The 22,577-nt window shown below is 36.6% G+C and overlaps 1 protein-coding gene across 30 annotated transcripts in view; it reads left to right on the top strand.

Moving 5' to 3' along the window:
- The window catches only part of RBFOX1 (RNA binding fox-1 homolog 1), a 2,430,619-nt gene that overhangs the window by 2,377,112 nt on the left and 30,930 nt on the right, over positions 1 to 22,577 (top strand). For 26 of the 30 annotated variants that reach the window (XM_073362506.2, XM_073362502.2, XM_073362499.2 and 23 more), the window contains 2 exons: positions 5,066 to 5,105; positions 17,331 to 17,395. In XM_073362506.2, coding sequence (XP_073218607.2) covers positions 5,066 to 5,105; positions 17,331 to 17,395 — 105 coding nt within the window. Of the gene's footprint in view, positions 1 to 3,009; positions 3,448 to 5,065; positions 5,106 to 10,470; positions 10,514 to 17,330; positions 17,396 to 22,577 lie in introns of those variants that run through there. The other 4 variants (XM_073362500.2, XM_073362504.2, XM_073362531.2 and 1 more) reach the window with 3 other exon arrangements.

The following is a 22,577-nucleotide window of genomic DNA, read 5'->3' as shown; positions in this document are numbered from 1 at the left end:
TTTAAATAATAAAACCCTTCTGAATACCTTTCCCAGAATTACACTTCTAACTATCAACCCAGTTAGCAGACCTATATCCATCCATTTTTAGAATGAGGCACTTCCTACATCTGAAGTCAAACAACGTAACTACTCCTAGGTCCTGTCTTGGTTTGTGTTGAACTCAGAGTGCAATTTTGAAAATATTTATTTGTTTTCCTTTTGTGCACTGGGGTATTGTGTCCTTGTATAGTTGAGACAATAATTAAAACTGGAATATTGTAATCTTCAGTAATTTAAGAATGGCATGTTGTTTGAGTTTGTCCCCAAACAGGAAATATATTGAAGGTGGTTAAAAGGGTTGGGAGAGACTTCCCATTCAGTTACTCATACGTGCCTATGCCCTTCACAAATGTAATGCTATCTAGTGATATTGTGCTGGAAGTTTTTTTGCTTAGGCACTGTAGCTTCAAGTAGATTCTTGTCTGAGTAGGATATAGTAAGCTAGTAGAACTAAAAATGCTTCATTACTGGAACGCTGGATGAGATTGGAGCGCTAGCTGACAATGTTGAAAAAGGAGTGGCTAGCTACCCCCTCACAAAATGGTCTTTTTTTTAAATGTCATACTACCTGTAGTTTTGTTCATTCCGTTTTTTAAAGTCTTCATTGTACACACGTTGTTCTATTCTGGCCTGATACATGGAACAGCTGCAGATTCATAATCCACTTGATCTTTGTGCTTACTTATATCCATCCTCTTTTGAGTCACCAGCCTTGTATTAGGAACATACAGTTCATACTTGCTTTTTTGTGTTGAAGAACGAGGATGCATTGTGAAGTAGCACTGACTTGTTTTGCATCACGTAATGATGGTCTCTGAAACAAAGAAATAGGTAATTCCTTTTAAAAGGGAATCTTCATATGTTTATAATGAGTCCTCACCTTCCAACATGTGTGGATATTTCTACTGCATGTCATTTGAAAAACCTCACTGCGCGAAAGTTCTAGAATAGGTTTTCTCAAACTTTGGCAAAGTGTGGACCAGGTCTTAGTAGTATCTTGTAAGCCACTTCTTCTGCTGTTCATGATCATGTAATACATCTGTGGCACCTGCAGGTATTGCTTAAATTAAAAAAAAAACATTTAATATATTTTAAAGCAATTAGAAACACCCATTGACTTCAGTGGAGCCAGGATTTTACCCATATTATTCCATAGTAACTGTTGATTAACTATTGAAAAAAAATAATGTTGAGAATATATTTCAGAGTAGTTTGGTCAGAAGAACACAGCTTGGCCTTTTGGAATTTGAACATATGAATCCAGTTGATTAGGTGATGTCTCTTTGACATAAAAATGCTTATTGGAAATGTAAATATGACTTTCTTAGGATTACAACTCAGTGACAGGTGCTTTCCCCAGGCAAATTGAGAGTATTAATGAACAAAAATGCACTTAGATATTTTACGTGTGGAACAACTAGAGTTAATGCCAATATTGAAAATCAGACTTTTTAGGCTGCAAAAGCCTTTGTTTGTTATATACTTTTTGAAAAGGCGGGGGGGAGGAAAGCATGCATATGAGATACGTGCAGTACATGTTTACTCCAGGTTTAAAATGAGCAGGCCTTCTCCATCACTGTAGTATTCCAGCCTTATGGCAGTGTAACTCCATTGAAATCACTTTGCTGTATATTAGTGCCTTTCATCCTCAAGGATTTTTCTAAACTAAAATGCAAACCATACACATTGATAATTTGTCTTAGCTGAAATGCAGCAACCTTTGGAGTGAAATGTTAACAACATAACTGCACTAAATAACAATTACAGATAAGAAGAGTAGAGCAACTTATCCAACAGAAACTGCATGGGAATTTATATCACTATAGTGTATTCATCAAAGTTGTAATGTGGCCAAGGGACCAAGATTAACACTTCTATTCCTGTGGAAAATTCCACCAGAACTTTAATGGCCACATGTTGTCAGGATCTTGATTGTACATCTTGCCCAACAGCAGTGTCCCCTAATACCACTGTTTTCAGCATTGACTCAGTGGATAGGCTCCACCTATTTAATCACTGTTACTGCTCTCTGTTCCACATATAAGTGTTTCTTAAATTCATAGATTACAAGGCCAGAAAGAACCATTGTGATCATCTAGTCTGACCTCCTGTATAACACAGGCCATAGAATGTTCCCAAAATAATTCCTAGAGATATATGTTAGACAAACATCCAATCTCGATTTTAAAATTGTCAGCAATGACGAATCCACCACGACCCTTGGTAAATTATTCCAATGGAATAATAATCTTCAATGTCAAAAATGTATGCCTTATTTCCAGTCTGAATTTGTCTAGTTGCACCTTCTACCCACTGGATTGTGTTATACCTTTCTCTGCTAGATTGAAAAGTCCATTATTAAATATGTGTGCCCCATGTAGGTGCTTACAAACTGTAATATAATCTCTTCTTTGTTAAAATTAATAGATTAAGCTCCTTAAATCTGTCACTATAAGGCATATTTTCTAATCCTTTAATTATTTTCATGGCTCTTCTCTGAACGTTCTCCAATTTATCAACATCTTTCTTGAAATGTGGGCACCAGAACTGGACACAGTTTTCCATCAGTAGTCACTCCAGTGCCAATACAGAGATAAAATAATCTCTTTTCTCCTATTTGAGATTCCTCTATTTATGTATCTCAGGATTGTATTAACTCTTTTGGCCACAGCATTCCACTGGGGGCACATGTTCACCTCATTATTCACCATGAGCCCCAAATCTTTTTCAAAGTCACTGCTTCCCAAGATAGAGTCCCCATTGTGTAAGTATGACCTACATTGTTTGCTCCTAGTTGTCTACATTTACATTTAGCTGCATTAAAAGTCATATTGTTTGCTTGCATCCAGTTTACTAAGTAATCCCGGTAACTCTGAATCAGTGACCTGTCTTCTTTGTTATTTGCCACTCCCCCAATTTTTGTGCTATCTGCAAACATTAATCAGTGATGATTTTGTTTTCTTCCAGGTCATTGATACAGATGTTAAACAGCACAGGGCCAAGAACCAATCTCTGCAGGATACCACTGGAAATTCATCCGCTTGATGACAATTTCCCGTTTACAGTTACATTTTGAGACCTATCACTTAGCCAGTTTTTAATCTGTTTAATGCATTCCATGTTAATTTTACATCTTTCTATAGTTATTTAATCAAAATGACATGCAGTACCAAATCAAACGCCTTAGAGAAGTCTAAGTATATTACATCAATGCTATAGCTTATGTCAGTCAAACATGTAATCACATCAAAAAAAGATATCAAGCTAGTTTGACAGGATCTATTTTCATAAACCTATCTTCAAAGTCTCCCCTCCAAGTAATGACAAATCTTATTTAGTTTGGGAGCGCTACCGGGATCACAGCACAAAAAGATAATGCTGCAGGCAATTGAAAAATATATTGACTTTCCACAGTGTTTAAAATATTTAAACATAATTTATATGAATAAAATATGTTTTTTTTTTCAAAACAGATGTTTTTATAGTAAATAGCACTGATAACTACACAACAGGCAGGAATGAACTCATTTACAAATTGGCCCATGTGGCATCTCTACACACATTTCACCAGTTCACTCATATTCCTGGAGCCAGATTCATTGCAGTTATCCTGTTTATATTTGGCCCATTTCTTTTTTGTGTGTGTTTTGGTTTAAGGCTTATGGATATTATCTACATGTAATGGATACAAATCAGCATCTGAATAGGAATCTTTTGTTCATGCCATCAAAAAGGGAAGAATCCGAAGGCCAATTACAGTGTCAGAGGAACAGAAAGATGGGCCCTGGTGTGGGCTCCCTCCCACAGCAGTACCGCTCATAGCAACACTCTCCCCATCCCAGCACTGCAACTCGAATCCTGGCCCAGTACCGAGGGGAATCCCAGCAGCTCCTGCATCCCACATGTCTGGGCCTGTCGCCCTGCTCTGGGTGTTGCAATTTGGCACTCACTGAAATTTGGCCCACATGCTCCCCCCTTTTCCATCATGACAGAGGGTTGGGCAAGAGAAACCAGAGTGGCACTGCAACAGGTTGGAATGCCCAGAGCAGGGCATCAGGCCCAGCCATGGAAGTCGCTGGAGCCACTGCTGTTGGACGAGTCACAGACACAGGAAAATGTCTTAGACAAACTGACAAACACTGTCCATGGCTTTGTTCACGCCATGACAAACCTGCAGCCTTAAAAGTGATACAAACTTTTGAGCCTCCTAGGACACTCTGAGATGCCTGGGCATCTTTGGAGTCGCACTGGCTCTGCCCGTGGTTAATTAATACTCATGTAAAAATGCCCTGTAAATGAAAACTACCTGGTGTTTCCCCATAAATAAGACAGAGATTTGTAGTGCAAGGTTTGACTATTTGTATAGTATACTACAACCTAGTTTTCAACAAAACTTCTGTGCAACTCAGTGCATGCATACTTATGGCCATTTTCTACATTTATTCTATAATTTTTACCCTCAATGAAGTGAATGGGAATTGTGATTAAAAATTAATGGCAGGATTGCCTTTTGAACATTTTTATACAGGGGAAAAGTGGAGACCTAGCCAGTGCTTAATTTGTAATGAAAGGGGTGCCAGGGCTCAAGCACTATTTTTTACATTCATAAGTGATGCAGCAAGCCCAGAAGTGCTGGGGCTATGAACTGTGAAGCCTAGATATGCCAGGCTCAGCCATGGCAAGCTGTGGCACAAATTAAACACTGCACTTATAAAAATTCAGACCCAGTTTGAGAAACGGATCAAAGGCATTTGTTCTGTAATACTGTAACCCTTTGCTTCTCTTTGACTAAGCATTTGGCATCTGGTATACAGATGTTATGACATTCAGTCCAGTTTTCCTTTTCTAAGCTCAAAAGAACAGTTGATTAATATTACCAACCTCCTTAACCAATGTGAAGAGTGCCCTTTTATTCTTTTCCATTCTTGTGACAAGACTAACCTCAGCAGTGCAGGGGTTGGTGGTGTTTGCATGTGGAAATGCACTAATATGGATGTTTTTCTTTGTGTGTGCATCCTTGCAGTGTTGTTTACCAGGATGGATTTTATGGTGCAGACATTTATGTAAGTATTCATTGATGTGCATGCTGTCCTTGTACATTACCAAAGTCATTCTTTTTACAAGTTTGCTGCGTTGCTTGACTCTGTTTTGTCAATTTACCATCCCTCGCCTGTCAAAAAGAATTGAGAGGAATATCTCTCATATTGGAAGACCTTTCTGTTCATTACATCTACCATTGTTCAGTGGAGCTGAATTAACTCTTCAATCAAGTGCTGAATGAATGCAAAAATGAGAAAAGTGTTGGGGGTTTTTAACCCCTTAAAATTAAAGTTTCAGGTTTTTTTTAAAGTACAATATATTTATATTTAGAACTCAAGGCAAATTGAAGAGTGGTTTAGTACCTTAATTCTGAAAACACTATTGGGCATAGGCTCTTATTCAGGAAAGTTTCCCTATTCAGGGCAACATTTAAGCACATGCTAAAGTCCCATTGATGGGAAGGGAATGTAAGTATATACTTAGTTCAAGATATTCTCAAGTTTCTCCCTGAATATGGATGAACTTAAGTATGTTGTTACGTGCTTTCCTGAACTGATGGCTATAGTACCTCCTACTGTGAGTAGTAGTGCTGGCATCAGTGGGACTACTCATGGCTGGAAGTGGCTACCCATGATAGCAAGTGTGGGCTTGGTCCATAGTTATCAATTTTTAAAGCTGTTTGCTCCATCTATTGGTTTATTTAATTGTGTATATACATTTTTTAAATAATCATTTTATATATAACTTATTGTCTTCCCATACTGAGGATTTTAGTTAGGAAGTCTATGAAGAAGCTGCTTATTTCTAAATATGTGCCCTAATTGTTACTCTTTTGGAAAAAATTAAACTATCATTAGAACCCAGGCTCACAAATTTTTAAAATATATTGATATAAGAAAATCTCATAGACATGCCACTTATCTTTAGCTTCCCTTATTATTTTGATAGAACAATCAAATCCTAAAAATAGAGGTAATTAAATATCTTTTTATGGTTTTCTTACTCTAATTGTGCTTCAGTCAGCATTGGGATACAAAGAGATTGATTCCATTAAATTGGTATGAACATTAAAAATTCATTAGATATTATTAGAAAACATTAGTTATATTTATTACCAATGATCCTTCAGAGACATTTAGGATGAAACAGTTTAAATTTTCTGACAATAGATTTGTATAAAAAGAAAAAGAATCTGAGTTTATGGGGAGAAGTTAGGGGTTTATTCCTGTTGGGACAAGATTGGCTGGTTACAATCATTGGAAAAAATAACTGCAAATTAAACAATATATATTAAGTGTTTAGTTTGGGTTAGGATTCCCACCCTGCAGATTTTCAAAGTCCCTCTACTATTCACAGTGGATGCAGCTCACCCCTTTACTGAAGGCCTACACAAACTTCTGTGTACTGCTTTAATTTCACTTAAATCTAGAGTTGGAAGTTCAAGAGGGATTTTACTGATACACAGGACCTTTTGCACAGGGTTGAGTTTTACCAGTAGTGTGGACTTCAGTTTTAATTCTTCTTCTTGCCAAAAAGAAAACTGCACCCATTTTGCTCATCTCACCAGTCTGAAAGGCAAGAAGCCCTGCTGAACCTGAATTAACTTTACTGTGTATTTGGGAGTTACATATTAAGAATAACAGTTGGTAGTTTGGGAGCCTCCTGCTAATGAAAGAAAAATTTACGTCTTTTGGGCCCTCAGTGACACCAGCAATGCTTTTTTGTTTGTTTGATTGTTTTTTTTAAAATATGACCAACACCCATGACAGGCTTGAAAATGCTAAATAGAAACTGTGAATCTGATCAGCAAGGTACTTAAGAAAGTGCCTAGCTTTAAGCATGTGAGTAGTCTCAAAGAAATTGTTTGGCATTAGGCTCTGGTCCTGCAATTGACTTAAATGAGGCTCCACACAGATGCAGGGGTATGTCCATATCCTGTCATTTACAGGATCAGTGTCTTAGCTTCCAAATACATTTCTCAGTTTCTAGATATAGAATAATGCTTATCTTTCAGACGGATGGACTAAGTTAAAGTCATATAGTTTTCATATGTTGCAGACATATTTTTTTTCATTTTTACTTTGTACATTGTACCTAGAACTTTGTACTAAGCAGCTCATCATTTTCATTTTAACTCTTGCTCTTTTCTACTCCTAAAATGTATTGAGAGAGAGAGAGAGAGAGCGATTGCAAGCTAGATGTGTGAGAATCAGTGGAGAGAAAACATATGATTCAGAATGTATTAGTTCCCCGGAGAGCACCGAGTTATTGACTGGCTCCCAATCGATTACCATGAAGCTCCAGCTCAGTTAGCCATTTTAAATGGAAAGCTGAAATGTGTGAAGAAAGGAGGTGCTGAGAGGAAAATGACACCACAGTGGAAAGACTAGGCAACAGAAACAAATAGAAAAGAAACAAACTTTAAATACATACCACAAATAATAGTAAAGAGGAGAGAGAAAAGACCCCCTCAAAAAACACAAAAATAGCCAAGCTAAAAACAGCAAATAGTTATAAAGCAAAACTGGGGGGAAAATCCACACAAAGATAAAGAATATCAAAGTCAAGGTTGCCTGCAGTACAGAGTTGAGTAGCAAGTGTGGGGTGGGGTATCTTGGACTACTGACATATGCACAATTGATTTCTCCACTGGGTAGAGGATATGTAATCAAAGTGGAAAAGAGGGAGAAATCCAAAACATAATAATCAGTCAGGTAAAGATTGCATGGAATATTAAGGGCAACAAACAGCCAGAATGAGTTAATGCTAACCAGAAGGGTAGAGCAGAATAAGAGGACTGTTATAAATATAGTAGGGGAAAAGATACACTAAAGTGAAAATTCCACAGGCACACTACTGAATGACAAGGGGAATGTAATAATGCCTCAGAAGTAGCTGAGATATTGAACTCCCTTTTAAAATGTGCTTTTAACAAGGAAAATAAAGAAAGAAGGTTGCATAGTTAGGGAAAAAGGAAGGCCTTTTAAAATTAACTATTGATTCACTAACAAAAAACTTAATTAAAAGAGAGTTAAGATTGCCTGACGGTTTCCTGTACCCTTCTAGAATACATATGTTCCCAGCCGAAAATTTACAGCTTTGAGAATCAGGAAATGCACTCAGCAAAATAAAAACCAGACATTAGAAAACAAAGAAACATGCAGTTAAAATAATGCTTTAAACTCATCCACCCACCCCCCTTAACTCTTCCCTCTGGATCATTGCCAGAAGGAATGCTTCAAGGACATCTGACTGCCATACCCTTCCCTAAGCTGTGTGGAGGTAGGGTGAAAAAGAGAAGAGTTGTGGTTCCCCCCCCCCTCCCCCCCAAAAAAGGGGGGTTTAAAACCCTCCCATTCCTGGTCTCAGAAGTCCCTTAGGGAGATGGCCCTAGCTCACCCTTTCACTCAGTGTTATTGCCCACAGTAAAATTTACCATACCCATTGCTAGGTTCCTGCATCAGTTGTGGTGCACTGAACAAAATCCACACAAATATAGAATTAGGAATATATATATGGAGTTGTGGGCACTGTACTGAGAAATTGGCATATATTTTTTGTTAGGATGGTATGGTAATATTATATTCCCAGTGCATATTGCCATCTCTCCAAGGACATGATTAAGGTAGTGTTGGGGTCTGATGCATATCTGCAGCTACTTTAAGAAAGAACGAGTAATTTGTGGAAGTGTAACAGTCATCCAGTCAGTGTTCTTTTGATTATAATAGATGGCATTATGTCTGGCATCCACAAAGCCAGATGTATAACAGCATTTTAATGTACAAAGCTTTCCTACACTAAAGACATTTAGATAATTTTGGATTTACTTTTGGGAGCCAAACATTTTGAAGTTTACGTGTGAAGTAATGATTTGTCACACTGGCAGTATTAAGTATGTTCTAGTTGTTAGAGTAGGACCTGAGTCATCTTTGTAACCATCAAAGATTTCAAGGTGTTTTATAATTGTAGGTAAGCATTATTTTCTTCAGTTTACAGATTGGTTAAATGATTTGTCCAAGGGCACACAATAAATAATAGTGGCAGATCCAGGAATAGAATCCAGACATCTCCACTTTCAGTTTGGTGCTCTATCCACTCAACCAAGTTATAGATGCCCACTTTTTAAAAAATGTCTTAGATCTATGGATGAAATGTCCTTTCATGTCCTATGTTTTGCATTGTAAATGTTGTATTAAAACAACTGAATGCTGCAATAATCATTTTAATGAGTGATATTTGATGGGAAGGGTCTCATAGTGAGTTTGAGCAGAGGACTGTGAATCAGGATTTCTGAGTTACATTCCATTTTCTGCCATTGGCTTTTTATAGCTTTGATCCTTGGCTAGGTGACATTAGGCATTAAGTTATACCCTATGCTAGAAAGAGCTGTACACAGACACAACACACAGCAGGAGGCAGGTAATGCCTGAGGCAGGGAGTATGGATGATGCTACACCATACGGGAGAGGGCAACATGTAGCCATCACATGGGGCAGTTCCATAGGTTGAGACAAGATGGAGAAGATATGGAGACATGCCCCTTCTTTACCTCTTCCTGCTCTAGCTTTGCACCCTGAGCATGATAAAGATTATGCTCAAGCCCTATACTGGGGAAATGGGGCAAAGGCAGCTCTTTGCACCTTCTTCCCAGTGGAGGCCGACATTCTTTAGCCCATAATGTCCACAATGAGTTTACTAATTGAAAATGATTATATATAGTTGTTACGAGAGGGTGTTGAGAAATGTAACTAATTAATATTTGAAAAACTTGGAGATCCTTGGATGAAAGTAGCTATTGAAGTGCAAATTATTGTTCCTATATCCTCAATATTTGTGCAAACTTTTATTGTTCTGATAATAGGAGTTCCATGCAAAGCACCATAGTAGAATCCCAAGTGTTGAGAATAAAATTAATCTTTCTATCCATGAGATCTAGTTTAGCAATCTGTATTATAAAAATACCTGTCACTATGCTCTCTGAGCCCTGAGTTAACAATTAAGTAGACCATAAGGTATTATCAGGAGAGAATAAAACTGTAGTTTATATGCGTGCGCTTGCTCTTTCGCTCTCTCGCAATATATATATATATAATATGTGTATAGATGGCTATATATATTTGTGTACATAAGTGATTTTGTAACCCAAATGTATTTGATTTTCTATTTTTTCTTTTGATAAGTTCCTTGCTCATTTTAAACCACAACTAAGATTCCTTGGCAACTGACCAGTTACCGGTCCCTCACCTCTTTCTTGATTATGCTGTGCCTTGTAAAATATTGAAAGCAAACTTGTGAATGAATGGCTTTGGGGAATTTGTGTGACTTATGCATTTTTATTTTATTTTTTTTTTTTTGCATTGAACTCGTTACATTTCTGTTTCCTTATAGAGTAGTGTATCAAGAGCCTGTGTATGGCAATAAGTTACCACAGGTATGAAGTACTGACTGATGAAAAAAAAACTCATCACATTGAATGTGGATTGCTGTGAAATCATACTAACAATCAATTTAATGGGGGATTTTACATATACAAAATGAAAGGAATAGCCCAGCAGCTGCATTTTATGGTTGGGGTTAATTAAACCACACAATTGCAAACATTTTAAAATTTCTGCCTCCCTCTTGAAATATGATGTATGTCCCATTTAAGGTCCAGTGTCAATGGGAGTTTTGGCAATGTCAGGACTGCATTATCACACATGCTGACTTTGTCTACATTTATGTTTTTAGGGAAATCTCAAGCTGTTTCAGAACCACTGATGTAGTTCCATTAGTGGTAGCAATTGTGGGAGAACTAATGTAGAAAGGGCATACGCATTTTTTACCGTAGTCAGAGAGTTCAAGACCAGAAGGGATCACCCCTTCATCCAGTCTGACCTCCTGGACCGACCAACAACACCATCTAGCACCCACACGCTAAACCCAACAAAGTACTACAGCCCACAGAAGTCTAAAATATTATGTTACACGGGCAGAGAATGGGAGGGACCAAGATGCACCAATGCCAAAGGACCCCACAATGGCAGGGAAATGATTAATTGAGAGAGACCCAGATAATCCTGGCAAGTGACCCACACCCACATTCTGCAAAGGAAGGTGAAAAACCCTTAAAGTCACTGTAATCCGACCTGGAAAATTCCTTCCTGACTCCACATATGGCAATCTAGACTCTGAATATGTGAGCACGAACCATCCAGCCAAGAATCTGAGAGAGACAGACACCTCATAGCCCTGGCCCTCCTAGTTTGATGGCCGATCTCCAACTGTGGCCATCCCTGTTGTTCCAGAGGAAGAACAAAAAAAAAAAATACAAACACCCAGAATAAATTGGAGGGAGAGGTGGGGAATCCCACGCTGACCTATGCAGGTGCCTGGCTGAAATCCTAAAGCTTGAGCTTTTAGGGATCCTAAGACATAAACCAGAAGTGAGCCCAATGGCTTTTGGGCCCTGCCTCCAATCATCACAAGCAACCCTGTCATACAGTAGCAATATAAAATTGTCCAGGTCTCTCCTAAAACTCATTAAGTTTTAATGAGGCCCCTGCAGCGCCTTTTGAGAGGCTTTTCCAGACTCTCACCCCACTAATAGTGAGATGGTTAGAAACCTCCTTTTAATTTCCAGCCTGAATTTGTTCATGGTCAGTTTATATCTATTTGTTCTTGTGCCAACATCCTTTAGCTTAAATAGCTCTTTACCATCCCGGGTATTTACTCCCTTAATGTATTTTATAGTTTTCTTTTGCTAGACTAAACAAGCCAAGCTCTTTTAGTCTCCTCTTTTAAGATAGTTCCTCCATTCCACTGATCATCCTAGTTGCTCTTCTCAGCACTGTTTCAGTTTTAATTCCTCTTTCTTTAATATGGGTGTCCAGAATTGTACACAGCATTCCCAATGAGGTCTTACCAGTGCCTTGTTACACTGGCATTAAAACTTCTGTCTCTACTGGAACTGCCTTGCCTGATACATCCTAGGATCATATTTCCTTTTTCACTGTCGCATCACATTAGTGACTCATAGTCACCCGAAATCGACCCACACACCCAAGTCTCTCTCCTCCACTGTTTCTTCCAACTGATGAGCCCCCAGCTTTTAGCAGAAATTCTTATTATTAGACCCAAAATGCATGACCTTGAACGTGGCACTATTGAATTTCATCTCATTTCTCTCCCTCCAGTCTTCCTGATCATCCATATCTTTCTTTATTAAAATCTGATCCTCCTCTTTACTGATGGTGCCTCCCAAATTTTTGTCCATAAGCAAGTTTCATTAGCACATTCCTACTGTGCCAAGGCCATTAATAAATATATTCAGTAAGATTGGTCCCAAGACTGATCCTTGAGGAGCTCTGCTCATGAATTCCCTCCTGTTTGATAATTCACCTTCACCTACCAACCTTACAACCTAACAATTCTTGTGCTGATCCCCATCTTCCCTAATTTATCTAATAATTTCTCATGTGTCATATGCTTTACTGAAGTCCAAGTATATTAGGTCTACTGCACTTCCCTTATCTAAAAAAGATCAGTTTATTTTCTCAGAGAAGAAAATCAGGTTAGTCTGGCACGATCATCCCCTGTTGCATGACATCCCCTTTACCATGTACTTCCATTAATTTAATTATTCTTTCCTTCACAATTTGTTCTAAAGCCTTACAGATCTATTAGTCTGACTCAAACACTATGCAATTGCCAAGACCACTCTTCCCCCCGCCATTTCTAGAATATTTGTAAAATGTTAGCTATTTTCCAGTGGGACAGTATTACCCCCAAATAGATAGAGTTATTAAAAATTCTTGCTACTGGACTAGCAATTTCATGTGTCAGTTCTTTCAGTATTCTGGGATGGCAATTATCCGGTCCCCCTGATTTGAGTGCATTAAGCTCTTTAATTTTTTCCTTCTACTTCAGATGTGCTCATTTCCATGTCCAGAAACTCATTTCCATCAGCCATACTCCCTTCATGAATGTGTTCCATATTATCCTTACTAAAAACGAAGGCAAATTATTTAGTTAGTTTTGGCCCATACCTACATTGTCTTTAATTTCTTTCCGATCCACACTACATAGCTGTCCAACTTCACCGTCCTTATTCTGTTTTTATTTATTTGAATTTCCTTGGCCAGACCTAAGTCAGCTTGACTTCCAGCAGTTGCCACTTTATTCGGACATTTGCTGACCTCCACAATGTAGCTTTCTTTTCTGATCAATGTCTGTTTCCATTCCTTAGAGGAAAAAGAAAAGGAGTACTTGTGGCACCTTAGAGACTAACCAATTTAGCTAAGGTGCCACAAGTCCTCCTTTTCTTTTTGCGAATACAGACTAACACGGCTGTTACTCTGAAATCTGATTCCTTAGAGGCTCTCTGATTACTCTTAATAGCCTAAACAAATGGTGGCATGAATGCCTTTTCCTTGGTTACACTATGGCTTCCAGTGTTGCTACTGTTGTTGGAGCTTCACCACTTGCACTGAAACTATAGGTGATTTCCCCAAAGTATGTTAGCCTAGACACAGTAATAGTGTCACAAATAATAGGCAGATATATTTCTTTGTTTCTTTTAAGGTGGAAACTGTGTAAATGATTGTTTTTCAAAATAAATAAAATTTCCACACATATTAGTCCAAAAATTCCAGGTTTTTATAGCAGGTGGGAAATAAAATATTTCTATAACAGTCAGAATAATTGTGCATTTGCTACAAAAAAGCTAATTTGTCTGGATATTTTTCAAAGCATATCCTTTGAAACTATTCTTGTGCTTATGAGTTTGGATAAATAAAATAAATAATTGCTTATATTAATGGTAGTATGTACCCAAAATCCAGTGTTGTGGGATAAAATGTTCAACAGTAAAGTCTATAACAATATAGACTAAAGCATGAGAAGAGTGCATTTAATCTAATGTTCTAAAGAAATGTGTACATTATATGTTATTGAATATCCTGTGTCTGAGAAATAGACGAAGTTGAAAAGCTATAACCAGATTTAATGTTATAGCAAATATCTTAGATACATTTAGGTGGTTTTAACACCACATAATATCCTAAATTGCATTTTAATTATTTGGATGACAGATTCTGGTCCTGATTTAGCAAAGTGTTTAAGTGCGTGCTTGAATTTATTTATTTGGGACTATTGCCGTTCTTAAAGATAGGCATGTTCCAAAGTGTTTTGCTGAATTAGGACCTCTGCTTTTAAATCATCTGTTGATCTTCTTATAATAATTAAACAGTTAAAATTGTTTAAAATTTTGAAAAAGTTCTATATGCATTAACCTACAAACATGAGACCAAGAAAGGTTATTAGAGTGACCTAACAGAGACAGACAAGTTTTTGATCATTGTACAGTTTGCACACTTAAATTGAGGAAATACACAAATATCAGGGCATGTCTACACTTACCTCCGGAGCACTCAATCCAGCAGGGGTCGATTTATTATGTCTAGTGAAAACGTGATAAATCGACCGCCGAGCGCTCTCCTGTCGACTCCGGTACTCCACCAGAGTGAGAAGCATAGGCGGAGTCGACGGGGGAGCGTCAGCAGTCAACCTACCACAGTGAAGACGCCATGGTAAGTAGCTCTAAGTAGGTCCACTTCAGCTACATTATTTTTGTAGGTAAAGTTGTGTAACTTAGACAGACTTAGCTCTCCCACCACCAACCCCCAGTGTAGACCAGGCCTCAGATAGGTATTTCCCATTCAAAGTTCTTCCATATAAAAATACATCAAAATGCAGATGCCAATGATTTTAGTTCCCCAAGAGCATTTTGTAAGCCTTTCAATAACACGGACCAAAGTAATATTTGTATCATTTTAAACTCAGTCGCTGCAGGGCTTCTTCCAAATTTAATCCAGATTATTGAGTCAAAAGTAGTTTAACACAATTCCCAGGGAAGGTCAAGTTTGGTTCTTTGGCGGCACCTCCTTAACTAGCACAAAGCAGACTGTTAAACCACTCCTATACTTAAATCAAATTTAAGGCTGGTGACATCAGCCTACCACATCTGGATATGTTTGAGAGAACGACACTTCTGTAGTCACACATGGTGCTCAATCCTTCAAAATAATAATCAGTCCCAGTGAAATCAAGAAACCTGTTCATTTGAGTAGGGATTTGCAGGATTGTGCCAGTGGTGAGAAGCATAGGGACCATATAGAAGACTGACCTAATCAATAATATCATACTGCATAATGACTTACAGTCCAACAGACATTCTTACGCTCTGGATTCTGAAGACAAACGAGTACCATTCTAAATCTATTTTTATCTTTAAGTCTAGTGCTTGAGATTTGGGATGTTTTGAGGAGGCAAAAAACAGGGAAAGTCTCTTGTTTTGTTTGCTCTCTTTCTTCTGGTAGCCCACAGCTTGAGGAAAATTTGCAATTTTTGTCATGAGCTCTGCTAGCTTCACTACTTTGTGGCTCAATTTGTGCTTGGTGCCATTATCTTACATTTGATTGCCCATACACAAGGTACCTGCAGGCAATACTTGCCTGTTGATGCACATACTTTTTGAGACCTCAACTAGTTTTTAATACAATCCTATATGCCTATCTGCAGCTCAGTCTGTTGTGTTGGTAGCCAAGAAGAGTGCATAGGGACGCTGTCCTTCTTTCCTCCATTTTTCAGGTATACTTTTGTGTCAGTAAAAGAATATCAGTAAAAGAATATCAGATGCTCAGAAGTAAGGAGGCATTCCATGTCAGTGCTTCTTAGCTGGCACAGAGATGGGACTTCATGCAAAAGAGATAGCACTTACAATATTATGCAAGCTATCTGTGTAAACCGATTGGTTGCGTGACATAAGTGCCTCCAGCAAGGCTGAATTTTATGAGAAGGCACCTTAACAGTTGGACATGAGAGTTTGAACTATGAAATGAAGAGGTGCCTTAAGTATAGGTGAAGGTCCAAGCCTAATGTGTCTATCTGGCTGTGTGTGTAGATGGGAAGCTTATGTGCTTACTGTTAAGGAGATGTGGCATCATCAGCCGAGCTGTGTGTGGGACTGACTTTCAAAAAAATGTTTCTCAAAATTTCTGTTATGATTGGAGGGATTAAATCAAGCAAAAGCCCTGAAGGGGGGAGGATAAGCTGGAATTTCCTATGGAGAAGCTCTAGAACAGTGGGCTAAATGAAGCTCCTATGGCCCGGTTAAGTTTGTCATAAACAGGTTATTTCTTGAAGAGTAGTCTACTTAATACACTTTTTGCAATACAATGTACAAAAAGCTATATGAAGTGCACTAAAAATAGGCTACTATTTTCTTGAGGGTTGGCAGACAGAAGCCCATTCCTCATACTTCTACATATATTTAGTGTGAACATATCCCTCAACAATAGGAGCACTCCATTTAAATACTCACTTTAACAACAGGGGGAAATGTCATTCAAAGCTGAGTGATCCAACTAGTTTTCTATTTCATCTCTTTTTTTAATTCTATGGGGACACACAATAGTTCCATGTCCCAGAGGATTATGGGATGGTGGATTCTAATTGGAACATAAATGGTGTTTGTGTTATCTGTGGAGACTGGGCTCTGTTTGTTAATTGGCATGCTGAGATCATTTTGAAATGGTTGATGTAACACCGTGGTCCATTGAACAGGAAGCTCTGCTATTTGCACAGTTTGATAATCAATGCATCACTGCACACAATTCCTTTCAAATGTGTGTGTTTGTTTGTCTGTTTGCTTAATTGAACAGCTGCAATTACTGTTACATACAGCTGAATGTTAATTCAAGAGAAAGAAAAGAAAGTCCTTCTTAGTTATGATTTTATTTACAAATTAGAAACCTATATAAAATTAGAGTTTTAATGTAGCAAAAATTTAATTGGTTTAATCAAACACATGCAAGGTATCATATTAGATCTACAAAATTATTGTTAGCTTTGTAGTTTATTTTCTTTTAACTGATTTGTCACGGCTTTATTAACCTGCACTACACCTCATTGGTAAGGGAAATTGCTACCTGTAAATGTAAAGAAAAATATTCTCAAAAATTTTTTGATGAATGTAGTCCATTGATTATCCTGATCTTTGGGTCAAATTAAATCTTAACAAGTAGGAACTGATTGGGTTTGTGATCAGCTCTGCTTAACAACCTCCTGAAATATTTCACATATAGTCCAATCCCTTAATTGGACTTATAGCATGAAAAGAACATTCCAAATAGTTGCTGGTAAATTTAAAAAAAAAATTCATTTAAACTGCTGTAGCAATGCAATTAGAATGTAAGTTTGTGTTTCAGGGTGGTTATGCTGCCTACCGGTATGCCCAGCCTGCCACTGCCACTGCAGCTGCCTACAGTGACAGGTAAGACCTAATTTACTGCTAATAAATACTTAGCATACAGGAAGTGGAAAATAAGTCTTGTAACTGTTTTGTTGCTCTGCAGATGACTATGGTATACAAAGTTAGGCTGTATTGTTACAAAGAGCTATAAATAGAGAGTAGTGATTCATTAAGAATCAGGCATAAGATACACACACTTTCCTGGGTTGCAGAGCAGCCACTTTACTATGAGATAACAATAGTCTGTGACCCTTTTACAGTGTAGATAAATAAATGTATAGCTCCATAACGGTCTGCTGCTTAAGATCATAATTGGTCTTAACAATACTTTTTCAGTTAATTTAGAACCTATTCCTCTAAGGTGTTGAGTACCTTCCATTTTCTCTGACTCCTGTTGAAATCAATGGGAGTTCAGGCCATCAAAGACAAATGATGATTCTCCCAGTTAGCTGGATTCCAAACATTTCATTTATTCGAGTGTTTATATGAAGACAAGTTGATCTACTTGTCTCCCTTTTTTTTTTTAAACTGTTAAAATCATGGTATCAAAATGGGGTTCATATACTGCTGAAAAAGTGGAGAATTTCTTAAAATCAATGTAGCCCAATCCAGCAGACACACACTCTTAATTTTACGTAGTGTAAGTAGTTTCACTAAAGTCGATGGGATTGCTCAGAGGATGAAATCTTGACCCCACTGAAGTAGGTGGCAAAACTTCCATTGACTTCGATAAGGCCAGGATTTTGCCACACTGTAAAATTAAGCATGTGCATAAAAATAGATCTCAGCCTAATTTTGTAATGAAAAAGAAGAATTTACTTCTTCACTGGAAATTCATTCTTCAGAAGTTTTATCTGTAGGAAAATCTGCAGTATCCATTGATACTTTTCAAATGGTTTAAGAGTTTACAGCACACAATAGAAGTGGGTATCTATTTTGTAAAAGATTGCTATGTGTGTATTTTGCTTCACAGGGTCAGAAAGAGCTAAGGACCGATTTCTGTACTTATAACAAGAAACTCTTATTGAAATCAGTGAGAAATTTTCTTGCAACTTGAGTATAAATTTAGACGTGTATTAGGTGCTAAAATGGTCATTATTATTGGATTTTTATGTTTCTGTTCCCAAAGAAAACAAGAGAATGCGAAAAAGGAAGGATTTCTTAGAAAGAAGTGTTGTTCATGGATTTTGTTTTCTGAGAAAAGTGGAACACAATGTGAATGTTAAAATGCTATGCATGCATAATTGCCTTTAAAAATGCTTATTCTGGTAATAAGATATATTAAAAAAAAGTTTGGTGAATAAAAACAATTTGCATGTGTGGCTGAGGCATGCTGTGTGAGACAGGTAAGCAAGTTTCTTTATATGAATTCTGGGTCAGTAATGTCAATCACATATTGCTGTTTGCACCTTGTTCGTGATGTAGTCTTTCTATGCAGGTTAACCTACCATATGGAGTGCTACGCAGTAGTTTTCATTTCATTTCCACAAAGGTGTGTTGTTAGCATGTTGCAACTACAGTATTTTTTGTGAGTTTCAAATGCAAAACTAGTTTCTGATCCTAAAAAGTTTTTAAAACCAAAAAGGCAAAATCATAAATAATCTCATATTGCTAGTCCTTTTTTTTTTTCCCAGATATTGTTCAGATCTCTCTTTGTCAGTTAAAAGGGTTTGCTTGTTGCTATAATGAAAGGTTGTAGATTTACGTAGTACTTAGGGGAAGTGAACAATATCAAGATGAAGCCTAAATGCTTTAATTACCAACTAATGAACCTACTTATAAAACAAACAGAAAAATCAGGTACCATAAGGTAAAATATAAGATTTTTACCTATTCTTCTATATTGACAATATAGTTGGGGAGTGAGAGAGTGAGTCAACCTTTCTAATAAAAATAATCATGACATTGGGGAAAAAAAACTTAATAAAGGAAAAGATATAGTATGATTAAATTCTGTAAAAGAAGATTGAGATGGTATCTATAGTAATGCAATAGTTACAACCCTTAATTATTTATTATGAAAAATATCTCTAGTATACTGAATTTTCAAATATACTCTTTGTGTATAATTAGAATTGAAATAACTTGAGCCTGCTGCATAATTACAGGTATCTGAAATTGATTAATTTCTTTTGATTTTTTTTATTTGGCTTCTGAGTTAAATGTGTTTACCCCCAGTTGACTAAAGATGTTTGGATTAATTACAAAGATATAATTTTACTTACTTTTTTCTATCCGGGAATCCTAAAACTAGTTTTAAAAAAGAAATCATGCAAAAACTTTGTTGCATATATGAAACTATATGCAAACACGGATACCTCAAATTACAGTCAATTACAAATTTGTTTGTTCATTTTATTAACTTTTCACTGAATTTTCATTAAAGAATGTGAGTTTTTATGTCAGAATTAGGGGCTTTTTTAGATTCCTGACTCCCTTAAGCATTTTGCAAATTATTATTTGGCAAAATTTGAGTTAATCTCTAATACTGAATGCAAATGCTGAAATACAGGACAACTATTAGCATCCTTTCTTCTAAATGTAGTCATCACTTGCTGTCTTGTGCTACATATGAGTATTACATATTTGGTCACACAATGTTCGTTTTTGTAGTGGATATGAGTCCCCATTCTCAGCAAGATATATTTATTGTATATGTTAATACAGTGCCCAGGCAAACACACTGAATGCCACCAAGCATATACTGTGATGCAGTGCTCTAGCATGAAAAGACTACTTGAAAAAAAAAGTACTGTTTGGGTCACAGATCATATACATGATGAGTGACAAGGTCCCTATCTTGAAACACTGTCTTAAGTGAGGAGATGGAAAGAGTAACTGTTTGGACTGGATGCATATTTTGTTAATAGAAAAACAGAAGGTGAACAGAAAGATTTGGGATTCCAGAATCAATACCTCAAGTCATCGGATAATGATTGGTGCTGTAGAACTGTTGTGAGGAAACATCCTTGTTTGTCACACCTGGAAAGATTGCTGGATATAGGCAATGAACAACAAATATGGAGGAAGAGACTAAGGTGGCAAGGAAAGATGATGAACCTTATAAAAAATTAAGTAGTTTTTAACAGAAGAAAACATACATATGTAATGACAGTCAAATTCAATCAAAACTGAAATAGGCCTTACAGATCTCTCCACTCACTTATCAAACCTGTAAAAAGATAAAAGTCTGCTTTATTTATGAAGCAATATAGTAAGAAATCATTTTACAACTTCAGAAGGGAAGCAGAGCTACATGTTTTCTCTATGCAGTCTTTCACTTTATTAAATTAAACTTAAAGCTTTGAGCCTTTTGAAGAATTTGATCAAAACCTTCACATTTTTAACAGTCTAGTTTAAAATGTTTCTCAGAAATTTCTTTCCCTTCCAACTGATAAGGGGGTAGGGGGGGAAATGTAGTATTTAGGTCGATATATGTTTTGTACCACTCTTGAACTTTGACCTCTAAGCTCTTAAACCTGAGAGGCTGGTTAAAGGAAAACAATTTGTAAAGGTATACAAAATAAATTAAAACAAATATGTTAATTTTAAGTACAGATTTTACTTGATTTTTAGATTACATTTTAAAAAGTACTTAAAATATAGATGCTAGTAAAGGCTTAAATCTAAGTCTCACTTAAAGAAAACTGGCAAAGCTATCAAATTTTATTTTCATGAGGTAGAACCAGTCAAAGCATGGCAGTGGGGCGTATCGTCATTTTGTCATTGCATGTTCACTTGATGTTGCTAGTATGTCTGTAATGCTGTATCGGATTTGACAGATCCATCACATTAGCTCAGTGAATGGCTTGCTTGAATTAAGCCCAAGGGCAGATTTATTCACATTGATTGGCTATTGGTTTTGTGTTTATGACTTGATTGTTGCATCTCTGATCAGAATAAGAAAAATGTTCCTTTCTTGCATATTAACTTTAACAGCAAATATGTGTTTAAATATATATGGTGGTGTATGAAAGCTTTAAAAACAAGTAAGCCTTGTCTGGAAGGCAAAATTATTTTCACTTGTACTGCTTGCTAACAATATAATACTTATTTAATTATAATTATGTGTGTGTTTATGAATGTGTATCTGGGTATTCATATATACACACACTTCATCCTGACCCCTCCCCCCCCCACACACACACATGAAGTGAGGTAGTTTGCTCTGAGATTTCAAAGTATGTATATATTGTCTAATTGAAATCTCACTCAATTAAGTGGAAGAACTCCTATTGACTTCATTGGGGTTTGGATCAGACCCATAGACACTGGAAGCTGGATTTTCTTTCTATGTGTTATACAATTTGGAAAAATAAGAGATGATAGAAAGGTGTATAATAAAACATTTTACAGACAAAATGCACTTTGTAGTGTAAAAAGACCTTTTTGTTTGGTTGGTTTTTGTGGTATATGTTCTTTGGACACATACAGAATTTTGAATAATAGCTGGAAATAGGAAACGTATACAGAGGTTGTATTTTAAGATAGTCTTATCAATTCAGTGCAAAATCCCAGTTATTCCAATCTTTTTATCTTTAAAATGACTGATTTATTTATTTTTGTCAAACTGGTAACATATATAGATACAGAAGTTAATAACTCTATCCAGCTGTTCTCTTTGATTAAGGAATTGACAATAGTACTTGATATTTTTAATCAATAATCCCAATAATAAAATACTTAGACATATAACGTTAACTGAAGACGTTATCAAAGGCTCAAAAATCAAACCCAGGTTAAAAATTGAAAAAATACAACTGGTCGGCTTAGGTAGATTTAGGCAAATTGTTAAATATTTTAGGATTTAAATATCTTTACATTTGTGAATACATAATGAAGAAAGACAGTGTCATCATTTCATTAAAATAATGTTCCTTTTTATTGGGAATTTCACCAATTGATATATAAAAATTAAGGATTTAATGGCATATAAAATATAATAGGACCTTGAGCCAAAGTTTAATTTACCATTAAAGAATTTTATAGAAAGATTGATATTTTAAATAGTTGTAGTCAATATATTTAATAGGCACACTTTTTCATCAGATGCAGGAGAAAGAATATTAATCCGTAGAAAGTGTATGTACTGTTACGAATTATAGCTGATAGGACACGCACACAACTGCTGCAAATTACACCTGGTAGGACACGCACACAACTGCTACAAATTACACCTGATAGATCACGCACAGTTCGAATC

The sequence above is a fragment of the Lepidochelys kempii genome, chromosome 10 (assembly GCF_965140285.1).
Source record: "Lepidochelys kempii isolate rLepKem1 chromosome 10, rLepKem1.hap1, whole genome shotgun sequence".
Classification (NCBI taxonomy): domain Eukaryota; kingdom Metazoa; phylum Chordata; order Testudines; family Cheloniidae; genus Lepidochelys; species Lepidochelys kempii.
This window is presented reverse-complemented; position numbering and strand designations above follow the sequence as displayed.